This window comes from Caretta caretta, chromosome 7 (assembly GCF_965140235.1).
Source record: "Caretta caretta isolate rCarCar2 chromosome 7, rCarCar1.hap1, whole genome shotgun sequence".
In the NCBI taxonomy this organism is placed as follows: domain Eukaryota; kingdom Metazoa; phylum Chordata; order Testudines; family Cheloniidae; genus Caretta; species Caretta caretta.
The window spans coordinates 21,666,134-21,685,080 of record NC_134212.1 but is presented as its reverse complement, the minus strand read 5'-3'; the positions used below and the strand labels follow the sequence as shown (position 1 = coordinate 21,685,080).

Below are 18,947 nucleotides of genomic sequence, written 5' to 3'. Positions count from 1 at the left end.
CTCCTTCAGAACCTATTGCCCCTCCAGCCTCCCATCTGCTTACCCCCATCCCCCTCCAGAGCAAGAGCCCCCTGCCCCTCCAGCTGCCCCAGCTATCCTCACTCCCTCCAGAACTAGAACGTCTCTGCCCTTCTAGTTCCAGCATCCTATCTACCTTCCCCCATTCCTTCAGAGCAATAGCCCCCAGTTTCCCTTCTCCCCATCCTCCCTAAATCTCCTTCCTGCTCCTCCAGTTTCCTGTCCATTTTAGCAGAGTCCCCCAGCAAGGACAACCCTTCCTCCCATCTACCTAATCCCCACTGCCAATACCAGAGAAAGCACCCCCCCCTTCTTCAAACACATCTCTGTTTCCTTCCCACTTTTCCACTGCCACTTCCAGGCCTCTCATTACAGCCACCATTGCTCGATTATATTTTTATCACTCTTTTAAAGTTTAATTTAATTGATGTTTGATGATCCCCCTCCCAGCTGGAAGGAGAAGGATTATCCAAGTCACTCCTTTATTGCTTAGAGTGGCAGCTTCTTTGCATTCCAGATCCTTGCTGGCCTGGGGAGAAGGAGACTGGAAAATGAAAGTTGGATTGCAAAGTATTTACTATCAGGCTATTCTATTTCCCCGCCCCTCCCCCAATCTTTAGCAGAGTAATAAAATGGTCAAGAGCAGTAAACCCCGGATTTCTCCGGTGCCTGAATTTGCCACTGATTGGCTGGGTGACTTTAGGGAAGTCATTTCACCTCTCTGGGGATAATGATACTTTCCTAACTCATAAAAGTGTTGAGATGATTATTTAATGTTTGCACAGCACTCCTAAGATTTCAATGGTGTATAAGTGTTAAGAGCCCTATGTAATTGAAAACAATTGTTTGGTGATAGCCAGAAACTAATCTACATTAGCATTATGTGAGATCCTGTTTAAAGGCTGTTGAGAAATTACAGTAGCTTTTTCCTGGATTTTTCTTTTAAGATGACAAAGAGAACTTAAAAGGAGTGAAAGAATCTTAAACAGGAATGACTAAAGCCTTAGTCCCACTAGCTGATCTTTGCAGAGTGTCCATTCAGGTCCAGAGAGTTCTACCTGGGCAGAGAGGTTGGCCCATGTGGTCAGAGTACAGGATGTGGAGTTGGGGAGAGGAGAATGGTCTGGTTAAGGCACAGGACTCAGGTCAGGGTACCTTATTTTTGTGTTCAGCTCTGGCACAGACTTCTTGTGTACCATTGAGTAAGTCACTTGCAGTCTCACTTTTTAAATAGGCCATTGATTTTGAGTGCCTGGTTTTGCGCCTGATTTTTCAAAGGTGCTGAGCACCTCTAGCTGCCATGTACTTGCTACTGCAACACAAATGATAACATGACTTCTGAAAATTGGACTCAGGTTGAGCACCCAAAACTATTTCATTTGGCAGAAAATCCTGTTTTCTCTATGTACGCTAACATTTTTACTTTTAAATTTCAGATTAACCTTCTGTGGGTTAATGACAGAGAGAAAACTACCAGAAATCAGACAGAAACTTCTCAATGATCTGATTAGTTCCACATTTACTGGCTAACAACTTTCCCAGATGGAACTAGACAAATCAATCAATTGTGCTGTTCATAAAAAGCCTAATGAATATGCTGCAGTGAGTTGCAGGAAAAGGTGAATTTAATGGATAGAATCAACATGCAAATTAAGAACATGGGAACATTTTCCCTGTGTCCTTTTTGGATTGCTATGACTTTACCTTGAATGAGTATGATTTCATAGAATCATAGAATCATAGAATCTCAGGGTTGGAAGGGACCTCAGGAGGTTATCTAGTCCAACCCCCTGCTCAAAGCAGGACCAAGCCCCAATTTTTGCCCCAAATCCCTAAATGGCCCCCTTGAGGATTGAACTCACAACCCTGGGTTTAACAGGCCAATGCTCACACCACTTTTCTGAGATCCGTATAAAACTGCTAACTTTGTGTAACAGTGAGTGAACATACAGTATTTTATCCTGATGATGATGATCTTTTAAAGATAGTATTTAAATACAGTAATCACTTAGATATGCCAACTGGCTGAATCAGTAGCAGCTTAGTTTGTTGTCTTCATGCAACCTCAGTTTGGTTCCTTTTTCTGGCCTTGGATTCTGCAGGAAGCAGTGGTTGAGAGCACTGTAGAAGCTGTTAAACCTCTGAAAGGAAGGAAGCTTATTTCTCTGCAATGACCCTTTTGGCTGCTTAAAAGCAGCTTCAGCTCCTAATGATTTCCATCCAGCCCTCCTGGGTCAGAAGTGTTAGAGGACTGGGGTGATACAATATATGTGGGCTTCTTATGGGAATCATTAGCAATTAATAGAACTGAAAAATTAATGACAAAAACCTAAGGCAAAGAATCCATTCACAGGGGGATTATTTGTCTTTGGAGTTCCTGGAGGGACTTTGGGTGTCGATAAATTGAAATGTATTATTTAAATTACCCATTGTTGTAACCTAATTCTAATTTGTTGTTGTGAAGATTATCTTTTCTAGATGATCTAAATGTATCCGAAGATGACCAGAAATTAAAAGAGACCTTGAAAGTGTACGTATGTATAGAGATGAGGGATGGGCTGGTCCGGTTCCCTGATGAGATATAGGCCCTTTTTAGAGGACTTGAACATCCACTGTCTTCTGGTGGAGCTTTGGGTACTAAATGCTTCTTAAAATGGGGCCTATAATGCTTTACTGGAACCAGAGTGGAGTCTTCAGTCCAACGTTTGGTCTCTCCGCAAGCCTGGAATGCTTCAAAGGCTCCACAGTGCCCTTGGGGCTAAGACAAATGAATTATGAGCTACAAAGTCCAGTCTCATCCTGCTCTGCTTAGTAGGATTGTGGGTTCCAGGATAGGAAGACTAAAGGGAGGGGAAACCAAGGGCTTTTCAGAGCTCTATGTAAGCTCCAGAGAACATCTCCACCCAAAGAGAAATGAGAATGGATATTTGTAGGTATAAGGCCAGAAGGGACCACTGTGGTCCTCTAATGTGACATCCTGCATAATACAGGCCATAGAACTTTCCTAAATTAATTATTATTTGAACTAGAGCATCTTTTAGAAAAACATCCTATCTTGGTTTTAAAATTGTCAGTGATGGAGAGTCTACCACTACCCTTGGTTAAAATGTACTCCGTTACTGACTGCCACGTTTTGTTGTCATCTTTTCAAGTACCCTTTGATATCCTGTACAATTCTAAATAGTGAAATAATAGATCATTCTCCCTATTGCAGAATTGCAGGAAAAGAAGTAACTGCAAAGGCCGTTTGCTTTCTTACCTTTGGCCTCTACTTGGTTAAAAGCTTTACCCAGCAACACTTAGATATAATAGGAGGTAAGAGGCAGCAAATTCTAGTCAAATAAAAGGGGATAGAGGAACATTTAAATAAAAAGGAAAACCAAAGTCTGACAATATGATGATGGAAAAATATACTGAAGCATCTGGTGTTGGGGGGGAGTGAATCAGATGGGAGGGAGAGGTCACAGAAATATGGAAAAGAGAGAATTTTACTCCTGTATTAACAAAGTGTTTTGCCGGTGGCTAGCCATGCAACTCCCTAGCACTTGGCATAACCTCTTGAAAATGGACCTATAGATATAATCAAAGTTTAAATTAAATCTTTATACAGTGCCCGTGCAAGATAGAAACAAGCCACCCACTGGTATCTAGTTTGAGGCCTTGGTTTAATATGTGTCAGTGAGAGCGTTTCTCTGTATAAGCATTATGTATAGTAGTAAAGACAAAAATGTCACATATTCCAAAGACTTTTTTTTGGTTTTGCTTACCTTTAATTGCTGGTTTAAAGTAAATGCCAAGTTCAGTGAAACATTTTAAGGTATCAAACTGAGGTGTATTAGTCCAACAGTTCTGAACATCTTAAAGATAAATTTGCTCTTCTACCTTATCTTAAATGCTTCAGCTGTTCATAAATAATGTTAGGGAAAACTTGTTAGTTCAGTAACACAAAGGTATGTTTTGATCCAACATTCCTAGAACATTTAGCCACAGTCAAGCAGTGAAACTGTCCTCTTCACAATTCTGTTTAGTGACTTACAACAGCAAGACTAGAAGACTGATCCTCGTGGATGGCAAAGGGTTGTTCAGCTTGGATTTACTTGCTTCTAAGACTGTAGGTGAGAGAGATCTTTATCTGTCAGGCTCAAGAGGTCAGTCTGCCTTGAACTCCATAAAAGATTAAAGATGTAGCAAATGTCCAAACTCTGTTTTGTAGTTAGGACATATTTTCCTGGTGTGATCATCTTCCTGTTCCATTCATTTTGATTTACACTCACTTGCCTTCATGAAAAAACCCTTGGGCTGCAGCATACTATTATACATTCATTACCTACAAGCAGCATATATAAGTAGGCATTGGTTACTCTTGGTTTTGTTTGCACATCAGAATAACATAACTGTGATTTTTAAAAAACATTTATTGAGGGGATGGGATGGGATCAGGAACTTGGAAATAGAATAACAGAATATTTTACTTATTAAGTTAACAGTTCAGCCCAGGTTGATAGCAAATGCCCTGAAATTGTGATGACTCTTCTTTGAAATGAATTGGGAGATTCAGTTCAGTTCGCAGTGGACAGGTGTCCATCTATCACTAGCTACTTCAGTTGGCATTAATTGGCTCTTTTAACAGTAATTTCAATAGAGGCACCACAAATTGAATGGGCCACAGACACTGAATTCTTCCGTCGTCCGTAGATGTTGTCCCTTTGTTGTTGAGGAGCATTACTGGGGCAGCGTGTAGAAAGCTTCCATTGCTGTGTTGTTCATGTTGCACCTATTTTGTAGAAAGAAGACTTCAGTCTCTAGGTTTTTCTTAATCTATGAGCACTAAAAAAAATTATAATTTAAAACGCTTAATAAAAATGATTTTCAAAATTAATGGCATTAAAATTTCAATATAATTTCCAATGAAAAACAATTTAGTGTCCCTTGTGGTTCTTACAGTTACTCATCCTTTATTATTATTATTATTATTATTATTTTATTATTTTATTATTTTATTATTATAGTAATAATTCTTAAAATATATTAATGTTAATATGACAACATAAACCTGATTATTATAACCCTGAATTTGAAGAGTTTCTTGCCTATTGGGGAAAGTCTACTGCTACTTTATTTATTTATTTTATTTGTATTGCAGTAGTGCCTAGGGGACCCCAGTTAGGATCAGGGTGCTATTTTGCTTGATACTTTACAAACGCAGAGTAATGTACGGTGTCTGCCCCAAACCTAAGTCATGCTTTTCATTTGCTGTTCTCTTTTGGATGTGACTGAAGATCAAGTATGAGCTTCTTTCCTCTCAAGCTATGTCCTCTTTCCCATGGATCCAACAATAAACTGACAGGACAGAATTCTTCTATGTAGTCTACAACTCAGAATTGTAATGTGAATCTTGACTGCATAGTCTTCATTCATTCAGTGCATGGAACGTTCATTGGTGTTTATGGGAGCTTTGCCAATGTAATTAGTGCAGAATAAGCAATCAAAACTACGGGAACTGCAGCATGGCTCAGAAAGAATTCAAGCCTTCATAAGAATTTGTGTGGCAACAGTGGTTATTAGACTGTCCTGTTACAAGAGATTGTTACTTCAGTGCAAGAACTTTCCACTGGATACCATTTGGGAAAAATAGTCTTATTCAAACCAAAAGATCCATGTTTTTAAATGTCCATGCTAACTGTGCTTGCAAAATGTATATGTTTTTAGAAACACACATTTGCGTGCACAGAAATGGGGATTTTTTGTGCAAAGACTGAAATGCATGAGCAAACTTGTATTTTGCTTGTGTTTTTTCAGTGGTCACCTTTAAACATCCTTAGTTCCAAGTTACCATATAATGGTATCTGCGACACCATAGTTCCAATCAGACAGGGAGACGGTAGGGAGATGTTTTTTTGAAAGTGTTGTCCAGTGTCTGAAAAGCAGTAGGAGAAGCCTTGAAAAATACTGATGGAATGTAAATGACTTTTTTTTGCTATATACTTTTTTCCATTTGTGTTGTGAAAATGCTTCTTTAATCCTTTAGAAACAACACATACCCATAATTCCCCTAATGATCTATTTGCTTAGCCACCAAAAGGCTAACCTGTGGCAATAACTCCTGCCCATATATTTTATTGCACCATGTATTTTCCCATACCAAAAAAAAAAAAGACATTTTAAGTAAATTTGCTAAGATAAGTAGGATTATATATATATATTTTAAAAATAGTAGGCAATTTTTCACCTGCACCAAAACGTTATACTTTATAAAATATTCTGTGCTGGAAAAAGAACATGACTAATTTATTAGACATTGTTTCAGTTTGTGTTTTGATTTTGTATTTTGGGGGTTTGTTTTGTTTTTCTAGTTAAAAGGGAAATAGATTTTCACAAGTACCAATTCAACACAGTGAGAAGCATCACTTACTGTGAAAAATTCAACGTTTACTTTGTACTGAGAAGAGACTATGCTCTTAAGGTAAAAGCACCTACTATCTGCTGTGTTTATTTTTTTCAGCTGTTTTGATTTTGAGTTTATTTGTGAGCTCTGTTGGCAGTTTGAACTAATTGATACATGAAGGAGGAGGTCTCAAAACCCTTATATGGCACTGTAGTATCCAGGATTCAGGTAGGAAGGGGATAGTGCAGAGTAATTACAGACCATTCAGGATATCCTCCTCTGATTGTCCAATAGTCCACCAGAAGTTGCTGCTGGAGTAATACAAAACCATTCTGCGGCCACTTTCTCCATCTCTTGAGCTGTTTATTTCTGTTCTGCAGTACTTGCACCTCTGCCATTTTAAAATCAAGAACCTGTGTTCATGGTGTGAACTCAGTTCATCTGTGCAGCAAAGCTCAACATTGTCACTGTGCCAACAGATTGACCCAGTTGTTTCTCTCATCATAGTTTATTAAACTAGTTCCATTGACGTTTAGTATGACATTACACATTGCAAGAAAACAACAAACTCCTGAAGGAGAAAGAGTGGCTGATTTTTGCATCCATTATTGGCATGGAAAGCAGTACAAGTTCAGTAGAACTACAGTGAGAGAAATATGACTTTTATCACTTTGTGTGATGACTCTATTTAGCTTAATCTATCTAACCTATTTTGGGTATTTTAGGATTCATGTCATCATAGTAGCTGAAAACCAATGGAGGAGATGGAAATACAGCCCAACTTACCCCATAAGTGCCTATCTCCATTAATTGTATGTCTCTGATTGTCTCCATCGCTACAGTAAAGTTTACAAAGAGGAAAAAATTATAATTCCTGCCATTTGTGAATTCACCGTGGGGGATGATGTGCATTTATCTGTTGTTTATAATTTAATTTTAAAAATTCAAATAAATAGTCTGTCAGTGAGGACAAAGTTTCTGAAAAGTTTTGTACCATATATTTTATATATGGTACATATATCCTTGCTCTCAAAGGCCTAAGTCTAGAAAGAGATGACTTCAATGCTTTGCTGGATCAGGGCCTTAATTACCCACAGCCTTTTTGGCATGATTTGTGAACATCACTTTTCTTTTCATAAGGTGTATAATAAGAATTATGAAGAGATCTGCTCAGTAGAAAACATGGAGTCACGTCTGTTAACACGTATGGTATTCAATCCTGCGAGTGATGAACTCATTACAGGAGGAATCAAAGGAGTAAAGGTAAGGGAATACCTCAGATGAGGTTTGAGTTTTCTCGTGCAACATTTTGGAAGCACAGGCATGAATTTAATGTAGGGCAAAGGGAGACTGTAGGCCTTGGTGGATTGAGCAGGGGAACTTTCACACTTAATTCACTGGTTTGAGCCCAACATTGGTCAACAGTGACTGAAGGATGTTACCATCTGATGACTGCGTGGTTGTGCCAATTAATTTCCTAGTGGTCAGATATCCAGATCACAAAAACACTATCATAACTTAGTGGCAGTCTCAGCAGAGAGACCAAGGGCTGAATGCACTATGGTAACTAAACCCTTCCCACTCCACTAGAGGTGATTTTCTTCCAGGATAGAGATCAGTTAGATCACTGGGGCTGACACTTGCATTGCCACCACCCTTGTTGTACTTGTTATGTGTATATATAAGTACAGGTCTATAGAATTGTCAATTCAGCACCTTTCACCAATACTCTATTTACTCTGAAAAGAAAATGAGGAGAAAATATTGTAGATTGGCTGGTTTATTTAGTTTCACTAATAGCTGGGTTGGCATGATGAACAAAGAGAATAGTCAATGCAGCGGAGAAGCATTTCTTAGGTGATGAAGTTTCTTAGGTATTATCTCATGTGATCATCATTTCATTTTTTTCTGTCAAAACAAATTAAAAGTTTCATAAGTGTTTTCTCGTTAATGCTGCTCTTACTTTAGGCTTATGTCTTTTGAAGTATCCAGGTCTGTCAGTATGGAAGTAATGGGAGAGCTTAATGGCTTATTGAAAAGGTTTTGATAGTTGACATTCAGATTTCCAGTTCTAGACTCAAGTACCAAATCAAGCTTGCAAAATTATCTTTGTATTCTTTTTTTCTTTTAGTTTTGGAAGTTTAAAGAAACAGAAAATACAGATTACTCTGATGCAGCTCACATGTCCAATTACAAGCTTTTCCCCAGGTAAACGGATTATTTGAGTTTAGAGAGTGAATATATACATGGGTTCTCGCAACAATTTTTTTGGTGGCCTCAGAGTGCAGCCACCAATTCTTGCTGGCTGACACTTTTTCCTAAAATACTTAATTTCCTAAAATAATTAATACTTAATTAAGTTTAGGAAAAACAAATAAATATGCACATATACACATCCAAAACATTATAATTAATTTATGTAGGATTTTTTGTGGGTTTTTTTTTTTTTGCTGACTCAATAAAAACAGTGCTGTGAAAAGTGATATTTGTATGTTTGTTAGTCTCATTTTTCACAGCAGACTTACTAGCTAGCTGGGAGGCTGTGAAAAGTGATAAGTGATATTAACAAACATACCGGATGACAGGTTTCAGAGTAGAGCTGTGTTAGTCTGTATGCGCAAAAAGAAAAGGAGTACTTGTGGCACCTTAGAGACTAACAAATTTATTTGAGCATAAGCTTTCGTGAGCTACGATGAAGTGAGCTGTAGCTCACGAAAGCTTATGCTCAAATAAATTTGTTAGTCTCTAAGGTGCCACAAGTACTCCTTTTCTTTAAACATACAAGAATCACTTTTCACAGCTTCCCAGCTAGCTAGTAAGTCTGCTGTGAAAAGTGACACTTGCATGTTTGTTAATATCACTTTTCTTAGCAAGCCCCAGGACAAACTGCTGTATCTTGTGAAAGCTTTTATAATGTTAATATAACTTATTATGAATTATTGTACATTGTGTATATTCATAGACACATACACTGCATATCTGGAAGTAATAGCTATGTGATTTCTATTCAAAACCATGTGCTAAGTGAGTTTATCGTGCACCTTTGAATGCCTCACCTGCACTCTGCCCACTAATCCATCTCCCCTGTATTTATTCCAACATTCTGAAACTCTGAGTAGCTTCAACCAGCAGTCTTTTTTTTTTTTTCAAATCACCCTGCCAGAAAAATATTTCCCCTTCTCCTCCCAAGTGTGAAATTCCTCTCCCCACCTCTGTGCGCTTCCAAAAATTATACTGGTCTGAGGCTCAGGACAAGTAAATTCTATCCTGGGCCAGTGTCAGCTTTTCTCTATATATAAACATCTAATATTACAATCCATTTACGTATGGCACTGAGAACTAGAAACAGTAGCTTTATATCTTTGGAAAGTAGATATTTGCAGGTTCTCGATGGGATCAAGGACTAGCTTCTAGTCCCGGAAAACTGAGATCTTGCACTTTCAATTTGTGTAATTTGTATGTAGAAGAAGGTATTTAGGATGGTTTCATGGCTCTTTCTGAACCCAGTAGACTTGGATTTATAATAAGTAGGGCTCTTGGCTTTACAGCAGTGGTGGACAACCTGCGGCCTGCAGGCCACACGTGGCCCATCAGGGCAAGCCGCTGGCGGGCCACCAGACCGTTTGTTTACATTTGCATGACTGCCCGCAGCTCCTAATGGCCGCAGCCAGGTCCGCGCTGATTCCCGCAGCTCTCATTGGCCAGGAACAGCAAACCATGGCCAGTGGGAGCTGCAGGCAGCCGTGCAAATGTAAACAAATGGTCTGGCGGCCCATCAGCGGCTTACCCTGACAGGCCGCAGGTTGCCCACCACTGCTTTACACACAGAGTAATACAAAAATAACCCCTGTGACCTTTTTAAAAACTCCAAACATTCCTAACATAGTTTTTATGTAAACTTATTTAGCCTGGGATGGTATACTATAAAAGTTTTATTGGCATTTGTTTGGAATAATCAGATTTGCTTACCAGTAGTAAATCCATGAGTTAGTTATGTGGCCATGCCAAACAAGTGTCAATAAAACCTTTAAAACACACCATTATATATTCCCAACATAGTGTGTGTGATGATTAGACAATTGTTTGAACACTATAATCAATTGAAACGTGCTCATTACCAGCTTCTAGGAAACCATGCTTTTTAAAAAAATAAAATATATCCAGCAGCTTTCATAAAATGAACTGTGTAGTCTTGTAGTGTGCAAAAAACTTCACAAACCAAATGACTCTATCATTTTATTTAAATGTGTACAGTAGTGTTGCTGTAGTCTTAATCATGTTTTTTTTTAATATAGTGCAGAATTCCCACACATGAGGCAAATCTGGTGTACAAATATGGCGCTTGATGTCAATATGCAAAGACTTTATTGCTTTTCTAATTGCGATCTCTTCTGCTATGATACCAAAGGGAATCTACTGTTTCAGCTAACCAATGCTCACCAAAGTACCATTCTCTCCTGCGTCTATTCATCATACTCCAATGCTTTGCTTACCTCCTCCAGGGACTCTGAAAGTAAGGTGGCACACAGGAACAAAGCATCTGAGCCTATGATCACACTTCTTTGTTTCTTCTTACTTTACCATATGTTTTTAATGAGACAGCAGTGATAGTAGTTTAAAACAGCAGTAGTGCTTCAGTGTATAAATGACATTCTAATTCTAAACCTAACTACAGCAATTCTTGCTCCCACATTTGAAGGCATGAAGGAAATTTTCTGTAGGCCATATTGGCAGAGAGTCTCATAGTTATTGCCTCTCTGGAGAACACACGGTCCAGGTCACGTGTTGTGTCACATAATCAATTTCTTGCAATAACAGGTGGGCCTAGAAATTAATGGACCGCAGTCTTTCCTATCATCATCATCTGTGTTTCTCTGAATTTTCATAAATAGAAACGTTATCTGTTAACATTTGAACCCAAACATAAATCTTAACATATAAAGTGTGACTTCTTTATGAATGTAGATCTCCTAGAGCTTTTCAAAAAAGTTCAGCAGATGAATGTCTTATCCATTATTTATTAATATTTAATCTCCCAAAAATATCTTCCCATTATCCTCCACTGAATCCAGGAATCACTTTCTGGGATAATGGCAAGGTGCTGAGCACATCCTAAAAGATGCAAAATGCCTTCAGCTTCATGGTATGGAAGGACGTGGTCCTTTGAAGGATTGGGCCCTACAGTACGTCCTGTCAACTTAAATTTTGAAGGAGCAATTCCTCCAAGCAGTAGTGTTTTTCATTCATCATCTTACCAACTCTATGTGATATAGTTTTTGATTTTACTATTTTCTATCAGCAATCATTCTTTCTTTTGTAAGAATAAGCAGGCACATTCTGAATGGTAATTGATAATGTTACTTTCCAGACTTTTCCAAATAAAGAAGCATCTGGCCTCCTTTTCAGTACCCTGGCTAAAGCATGAGAAAATGCCCAACCACTCTGTTTTGATTTTCTCATGATAATTATTAGGAAAATCAGGGATGCTCATGATGAAAAGGACTAAAGTCATAAATGTTTTTCAAAAACACAGAAATCATAGTGTTCATGACTCCCATGAATTGACTTCCTTCGTTAACTAAGTGCATTTCTTCACAGTGGAGTGTATCATTAGCACTCGGGAGAGAAAATACAGTATTAGATCAAAAGCAAAATTACAGGGTGTTTTTTAGTGTTTGGGGGTGGGGTTTTTTTGAAGAATAATCAGGTTTTTGGTGTCCTCAGTAAAATAACCAGAGACAAAGAAGTGTAGTTTATTTTGGCTTCTTCATAATTTAATTCTCATTTATTTACTGATTGATGGTTATTGTTTTATTTTAACCAGTAAAATCTTGGAATGACCAGGGCAGTTTGTTGCATGTATTTCATGGCCATACCAGGTCTGTCACACACATCCTCCTCCACCCAAACACTTTGTCTTTATTTATCTCTGGATCTTTGGATGGGACAGTGAAACTCTGGTCCCTGGATACAATGCAGCTGTTTTACAGGTACTTTAAAAGGCCATACTATTTATGTAAGTTTCACTGCTTACGACTAATGAAATATAATCCAGTTAAAATGCATTTCTAGCATTAGCATTTGTAGCATTTTATGGCATGTTGGATGAATTTCAAAGGAAAAATAAGGAATCTTTAAGGAGTAAGATAAATATCTCTGTAGATTATATGCCTCTAAGAATATTGCCACAGTTTGGCTCTATTTTCCAATTCTTTTGGGGCTGAACCTGTGAGGAGTTGAGGCTACTCAACAACTTGCAGGAGATGATCATCATCTCAGAGCATCAGGGCGCAGATCCTCAAAGGTATGTAAGCAGTTAACTCCAATGGATTTTATTTCAGTGGGAGTTAGGCACCTTAAAAATCTTTGAGGATCTATGCCCAGGTGCTCTGACCATAAGGCAAGAAACCCCGCTAAATAGAAAGGTATGTATCTCCGCTATTCTCAGCTCATTAGATGGTGAAGATCTCTTTAGCACAGCTTCTGTTTAGAACTGTGCAAATAATGGATTTTTCAGTTCACTAGCAATTTGGGTGAAACCCAAACCAAAATGTTTTGTTTAGCTTTCGAGCATTTAATGCCTTTGAATTTTTTAAAATACAATTGATGGAAAATTCAAAACAAAAAGTCATTTGGTGAGTAAAGTTAATATTTGCAGCGCAGGGCCTTATTCATTAAAGGGTCAGTTCACCTTTAATAGTGAGTTCTACTATAATTCCTTGAGTATTTATACAAGAGCTACAGTGTGCAAGAAGTGTTTAATTTATAAAGAAAAAATAAGATGTACAGTTCATGAGCTTGTTGTACGGTTATGAATAAATAAATCTTTACCTCTTAAAAAATGCTTAAAGTATGGCATTTCCCAAGGCATAAATAATGTATATCTGAATCTGCTTTGAGGTATTGGCCCCATACCATATAATTGATTTTTAAGGAGACCTTCACATCAATTACTTGATATTTAAGTGATTCAATAAGATACATCATTTTTACTAACGTCTAAAGGGATATCATGAGATCTAGAAATGAAGGTTGTGTCCCCTTGAGTGTTATAATTTCTAGTAACATTTTTATATAACCTGCAGGAATTAGCTCAGTATTTACTTATCATGTAAGTACATGGTAGTTCCATATCTTTGTGGCATGCAAAACAGATTCACCAAGGTCACTAAAGCAGTCAGTGTTGATTGGAATTGGTTCCAGTTTTTTTTCCCTCTGAGTTCCCCAGGGAATTGTCAGAATTTGAGTCTGGTGTGAAGAATTCTTTTTAGCTGAACATGGTCAACATTGAAAAATGTCCCGTGTAGTTTAACTTGGACTCTAATGTAATTGATGTAACTTGCTTCTGACTTACTTTAATTCATAATTTTCTTTGGCTTGTGGGGACTTTATCTTTCGTTTAGTTTATCATTGTTCACTGAAGGAATTGTTTGGATGGGCCTGGCTGAGGATAAATTGCTGTACTGCTCTTCCGCCCGCAATCTTCATGTGTATGACTTGAACTATTTTACCAAATTCTGGACTCGTGTCAGCAGTCAGATTAAGGATCTGTCCCTCTGTGGTGCCAATGGGAAATCCAGCAGGGTGGTAGCTATGGGCTCTGATAACAGGTATGTCTGACTACATGTGCTAATGAAAGTTTGAGGTGGTTTGGATCCGGGTTTTTGGTTGGATTGCATCTCCACTAGTAGTAATAAACTTCAATAGAAAAATGGTAAAGTGTGTGTATTAATAAACACCACATTCAACCATATCAAAGGGTTTTAGCTGCTGCCTGTTTAAAACTGTAAAGTAACAAACTAATCAAATAGAGAAGATATCTGCTTGCTTGACACAATATGGGTTACAAATTTTCACTATTTCTGAGATTTATGTTCTATTAGTCAAAATAAATACCTGTGAAATATTCTTAATGAAAATCACGCACACAGGAAAAAAGTATCAGTGTCTGGTTTTGACCTCCAGATTGTGCAAACTGAGCAGAACAGCGTACCTGCCCATGTTTATAATGGTCAAATGTTGGCATTACAGTACTGGAAAAAATAGCACCACAACTTTTAACTCCATTGAAGTGTATTAGCTTATGAGAGGTTTTAACTTTGAGTGAGTGGAAAAATCATGGTATTTTTCACTTTAAAATAACAGGGCCCATCCATTTAAAAGGGGATGTTTGCACGGAACATTAAAGTTACTGGGGGACGATGAATTGAAGTGTCATCCCTGTGTCTTGATTAAACAACAACTCTTCATTAACCTTTTCCCTTTACCACTTTCTTCTGTTTTTCTTTCCTAAGTTTACGAATTTTCTCTCTGAATAATGGGACAAAGTTATGTACCGTTCTGCCGCCTCCCTATCCCTCTCCGCTCCAGTCAGTTCTCAGCTTTGCCTATAATCGAACCAGTGGAACAATTTACTTCCTCCTGACTTCTTGGGATATATGGATCTACACAGCGAGGTACTACATCCATTTTACTAAACATTTACTGCTTTCTAGCCTCTTTCATTTCTCACTCTGTTGTATTCGTTTTTTTGTTTGTTTTCTTTTCATTACACTGGATGGGTAGGATGTTTTGGTATTAGGTGAAGACAGTGTATTCTGGAAAATGTTCAAAGTGTTTTACAAATCTTAATATTAATAAATATTGGGTAGGTAGATCAGTATTATTACTGCCCATTTTCCAGATGGCAAAAGTGAGGCCCAAAGAGGCGAAGTGACTAGACTGAGGTCACACAGAAAGTCTGTGGCAGAGCTGCTTATAGAATCCAGATTTCACAGCTCCCCATCCATTAACCATAAAAATAGCCTTTCTTCATATTTGAAGCACTGTATTTACAACAGCTACTTAATCCTGAGAGTCCCCTGTGAGATAGGTAACTAGAAACACCCCCATATAGGGAGATACTGAGGCTACACCTACAGTTGGAGCTGGGGATGAGATTCCCAGCCTGTGTAGACATACTTGCTCTAGCACTGTTCAAGCTAGTGCACTAAAAATAGCAGTCTAGCTGGGGTAGCACAGGCAGCAGCAAGTGGCGGCATGGGCTATTGTAGCCTGCAGTAGGGCTATTGTAGCCTACTGTAGCCTGCAGTGGGGCATAATTGTCAGTGTTGGGATTGTAATATGGGAGTTCCTGGCTTCAAGTCTTGTCCACACTGCTTCTTCCTCTCTGAGAAAGTTTGCAAGAATTCTCTTTCTTTCTTTCTCCCACAGCCCCATTTCCTTATCAGCAAAACCTGTTTCTGGTGAATTAGTATGAAAGCCTCAATTTCTTTAAATGTGTTGTGATTCCTGTTAGTGTGAACCTCATTTTACAGAGAAATTATTCTGTAAAAGCCACGATTTCACTATAAAGGGGATGTACTGCATTAACCCTGTGTTTCCCTTCCTATCACTGCTTGAAAACCAAGGCATTTATGTGTAATAGACATTTTTCTCCTTTCTAATGATGCCGCTTCCCCTGCCTTGATTATAACTTAGGCTATGACCACATTAGCACTTTTGTCAGCAAACCTTTCGTCGGTCAGGGTGTGAAAAAGCACCCCCTTGACTGACATAAGTTTCACTGACAAAAACTCCAGTGTGGACAGGTCTGTGTCAGTGGGAGACGCTCTCCTGGCGACATAGCTATTGCCGCTTGTTAGGGGTGATTTAATTATGCCAGCAGGAGAGCTCTCTCCCGCCAGCAAAGAACAGCTACATGGGAGACCTTCCAGTGGCGTAAGTGCAGTGATACAGTTGTGCTGCTGTAAGCTTCTTAGTGTAGACATAGCCTTAACTGAAGGCAGGTGAAGCAGAAAAGAAGAAAGATTCAGCTACAGAAAAAGGAGTGGAAAAGTACTTTTTTATTTTAATAGGGCTTTGCTTACCTATTGGAATTGTTTAAACTTAAGGCTTTGCCTACACTGCACTTTCATCTTTAAAACTTTTGTCACTCAGGGCGTAAAAAAACATCTTCCTGAACAACAAAAATGTTAATGACACAAACCACCGGTGTGGACAGTGCTTTGTCGGCGGGAGCTGTGCTCCCGGTGAGAAAGCTACCGTCCCCCGTTGGAGGTGGTTGTACTTTGTCACCAGGAGAGCTCTCTCCCGGTTAAAAAGAGCAGCCACACAGTGCACCTTTCAACTATGCAGCTGGCACAACCATGCTGTTGTAAGGTTTGCAGAGCAGACATAGCCTTAGTGTGGTGCTTAGGAAGCTCATATGATAAATAGGGCTACAGTTTCTGCAGTTGCCACACTGTCCTCCAAGGAATTCCCCCTGCCAAGCAACACCTTACTGTCTGATTGGTGTAGGCAACTGTGAGAGTGCAGTTTTATTACCTTTATTACTTGTATTGCTGTAGTGCCTAGAGGCCCTGATGAGGGCACTGTACAGAGAGAGCTTATAATCAAGGATTGTGTCAAGATGCCATAGGCAAATAAACAGCAAACCAGAGTTGGAGCAGTATGGGGAACAAGGGAACAGAAAAGAGAGGTGCATTTGCATAACCTGCCTGACCAGGTGCAGATACTTGTGTGAGCATTTTAAAATATAGATTATTTCAATTAATGTCTTGCAAAACCTGAAGCTGGCTTGAGGCAAGCTAAAAAATTGGCTTATTTGTTTTTGCCTCCCCATTTATCCCATTCTTATAGCCCTCAAAATTTGGTGTTTTCATTACTTGTGACTGTACTCCATTTTCGTCATTTGAAGGGACAAAACGGGCAGCATTACCAGATAGTCTATGGATTTCAATTAATAAATGTCTTCATACATTTTGTTTCCTATATAATTTTAATTAATAAAGTGATTTTTCAGCTACTTTTCACTTTGTTTCACATTTGGAGCTGACTAAATAGCAGACCATAATAATCTGAGGCCAGGCAAACACTGAGGATAGAGACAGACAAATCCATTATCTACTTTAAATCTCCAGTGAGCAAAACGTGGAAGAGACCACGCTTAAGGCAGAAACTGTAGGCCTGACTTCTTATCACAATATAGAATGGAGCTGTTGTTTGTGCTTTCTTTCCCCACCACATTAAGCCCTCACTCCCCTTTCAACTCTGAGGCCTATTGTTGTGAAATCTTAACTCTGGCCAGGAAAGCATTGCTTCCAACAATGTGCTCAGCGAGTTGCAAAATTTCAGTTAAAATATCAGCCAAGTGATTTATAGGTTTATCCGCCCTTAATGCCCAATGATCAGTTTGGATTAATACTTGGGAAATATTTATCCCTGCCAGTTGGGTGAGCTGAACAACTGGCATGCAGGCATTTTGAAGCATACAGGAGACCAGGTTTCTGATTTTGTGATGAAGTGGGGGTTTTAAGGAATGAAACAAATTTGCTGGTCTCAACTGAAAACAAATTTGCTGGTCTCCTACCAGATAATTATAACAGTCTGACATTTCTATTGGGATCTTTGGGCATGAAAGATGCAAAGAGTTTATAAGTTTAAAAATACACAGACATCATTTCATCCACCATCTGAGGTGAAGAGCAGAACCATATAACCACAAAAACAACATTGTGTGGCAATTTAGGTCAGGAAATGAAGAAGGATAATATATTCAGCTGAAACCCTGAAGGGAATTTAGGTCATTAGAACCTTGGCCACAATGTGGGTAGGACACCAAGGTTAACAATCCTATTCTTGAGAACAGTGCAATGTGATCTTTAATAACAGCGAATAGTCAGCACCAAAAGAAGCCTATGATGCTTAGTTTATTGTTGGTATCTTGTAATTACAATGTATATATAGTCTGGAGGTTTTTACCTATAAACATTGGGTGCATTATAAAAGGAGACGAATTAAACTTTAAAAAAAAAAAACAGTGACCAAGATAATTTCCCTGCTAGCCTGAACCAGTTTAAGGAATTCGTCACAGTTTTAATTGATGATTGAGGATGCCCAGGTAGCTGTCCTAAATACTTGTTAAGTAGGCTGCCCTTGACTAATACTCAGATGAAAGACAGGCAGCAGGGGTCAAGTAAGAATGACTAGAAAGTGATATGGCCATGGTGGCTTAATTAATTTTGGCAGAGTATTGTCCCTTTCTCACCTAGAAGTGAGAGTCTAATGTACATACTGGACAGTGGAGTGGAAAGTTAAGGATAAAATGAGGGGAAGAGTAAAAACAGCCATAGGAGGTAAGAAAAGAACAAAACAAGTGCTGATGCATTTGCCTCAAGACCAACGTGCTAGTGTATATCTAAAAGTTGGTAGAACGTGGTCCTTATTGTCTCTGATTGTTTTATGCTTGAGACCCTTAGATGAAATGAGAACAAAATATTATGAAAGTGTGATTCTGATCTGGAAAGGGATTTTATAAATAATTGGGTACATGTTTAGTGTCTCTCATGGTATGTCTGTGCTGCAGTCGGAGGTGTGAGTGCAGCACATGTAGACCTACATGAACTAGTTTTCAGGTACCAATAGCAGTGAGGTTATGACAGCATGGACTTCAGTGCTAGCTAGTCGCTCAAGTGATTACCCAGGTATAGCCTGTGACCCAGGGTGCCTGGGCAGCGCTCACTAGAAATGCCAAGCTCAGGGC

At 38.7% G+C, this 18,947-nt stretch overlaps 1 protein-coding gene and 1 long non-coding RNA gene across 2 annotated transcripts in view; both read left to right on the top strand.

Moving 5' to 3' along the window:
- Window positions 1-1,034: 1,034 nt before the first annotated feature.
- LOC142072865 (uncharacterized) lies at window positions 1,035-3,333 on the top strand. Its single transcript, XR_012669468.1, has 3 exons — window positions 1,035-1,637; window positions 2,483-2,548; window positions 3,233-3,333. It is a non-coding gene; the product is annotated as an uncharacterized LOC142072865 (long non-coding RNA).
- A 717-nt stretch (window positions 3,334-4,050) lies between these two features.
- Window positions 4,051-18,947, top strand: part of LOC142072864 (uncharacterized) — a 29,380-nt gene continuing 14,483 nt past the window's right edge. The window contains exons 1-6 of the mRNA XM_075131162.1: window positions 4,051-4,133; window positions 6,372-6,481; window positions 7,544-7,666; window positions 8,535-8,611; window positions 13,807-14,013; window positions 14,698-14,859. Coding sequence (XP_074987263.1) covers window positions 7,586-7,666; window positions 8,535-8,611; window positions 13,807-14,013; window positions 14,698-14,859 — 527 coding nt within the window. The 5' untranslated portion in view covers window positions 4,051-4,133; window positions 6,372-6,481; window positions 7,544-7,585. The remainder of the gene's footprint in view (window positions 4,134-6,371; window positions 6,482-7,543; window positions 7,667-8,534; window positions 8,612-13,806; window positions 14,014-14,697; window positions 14,860-18,947) is intronic.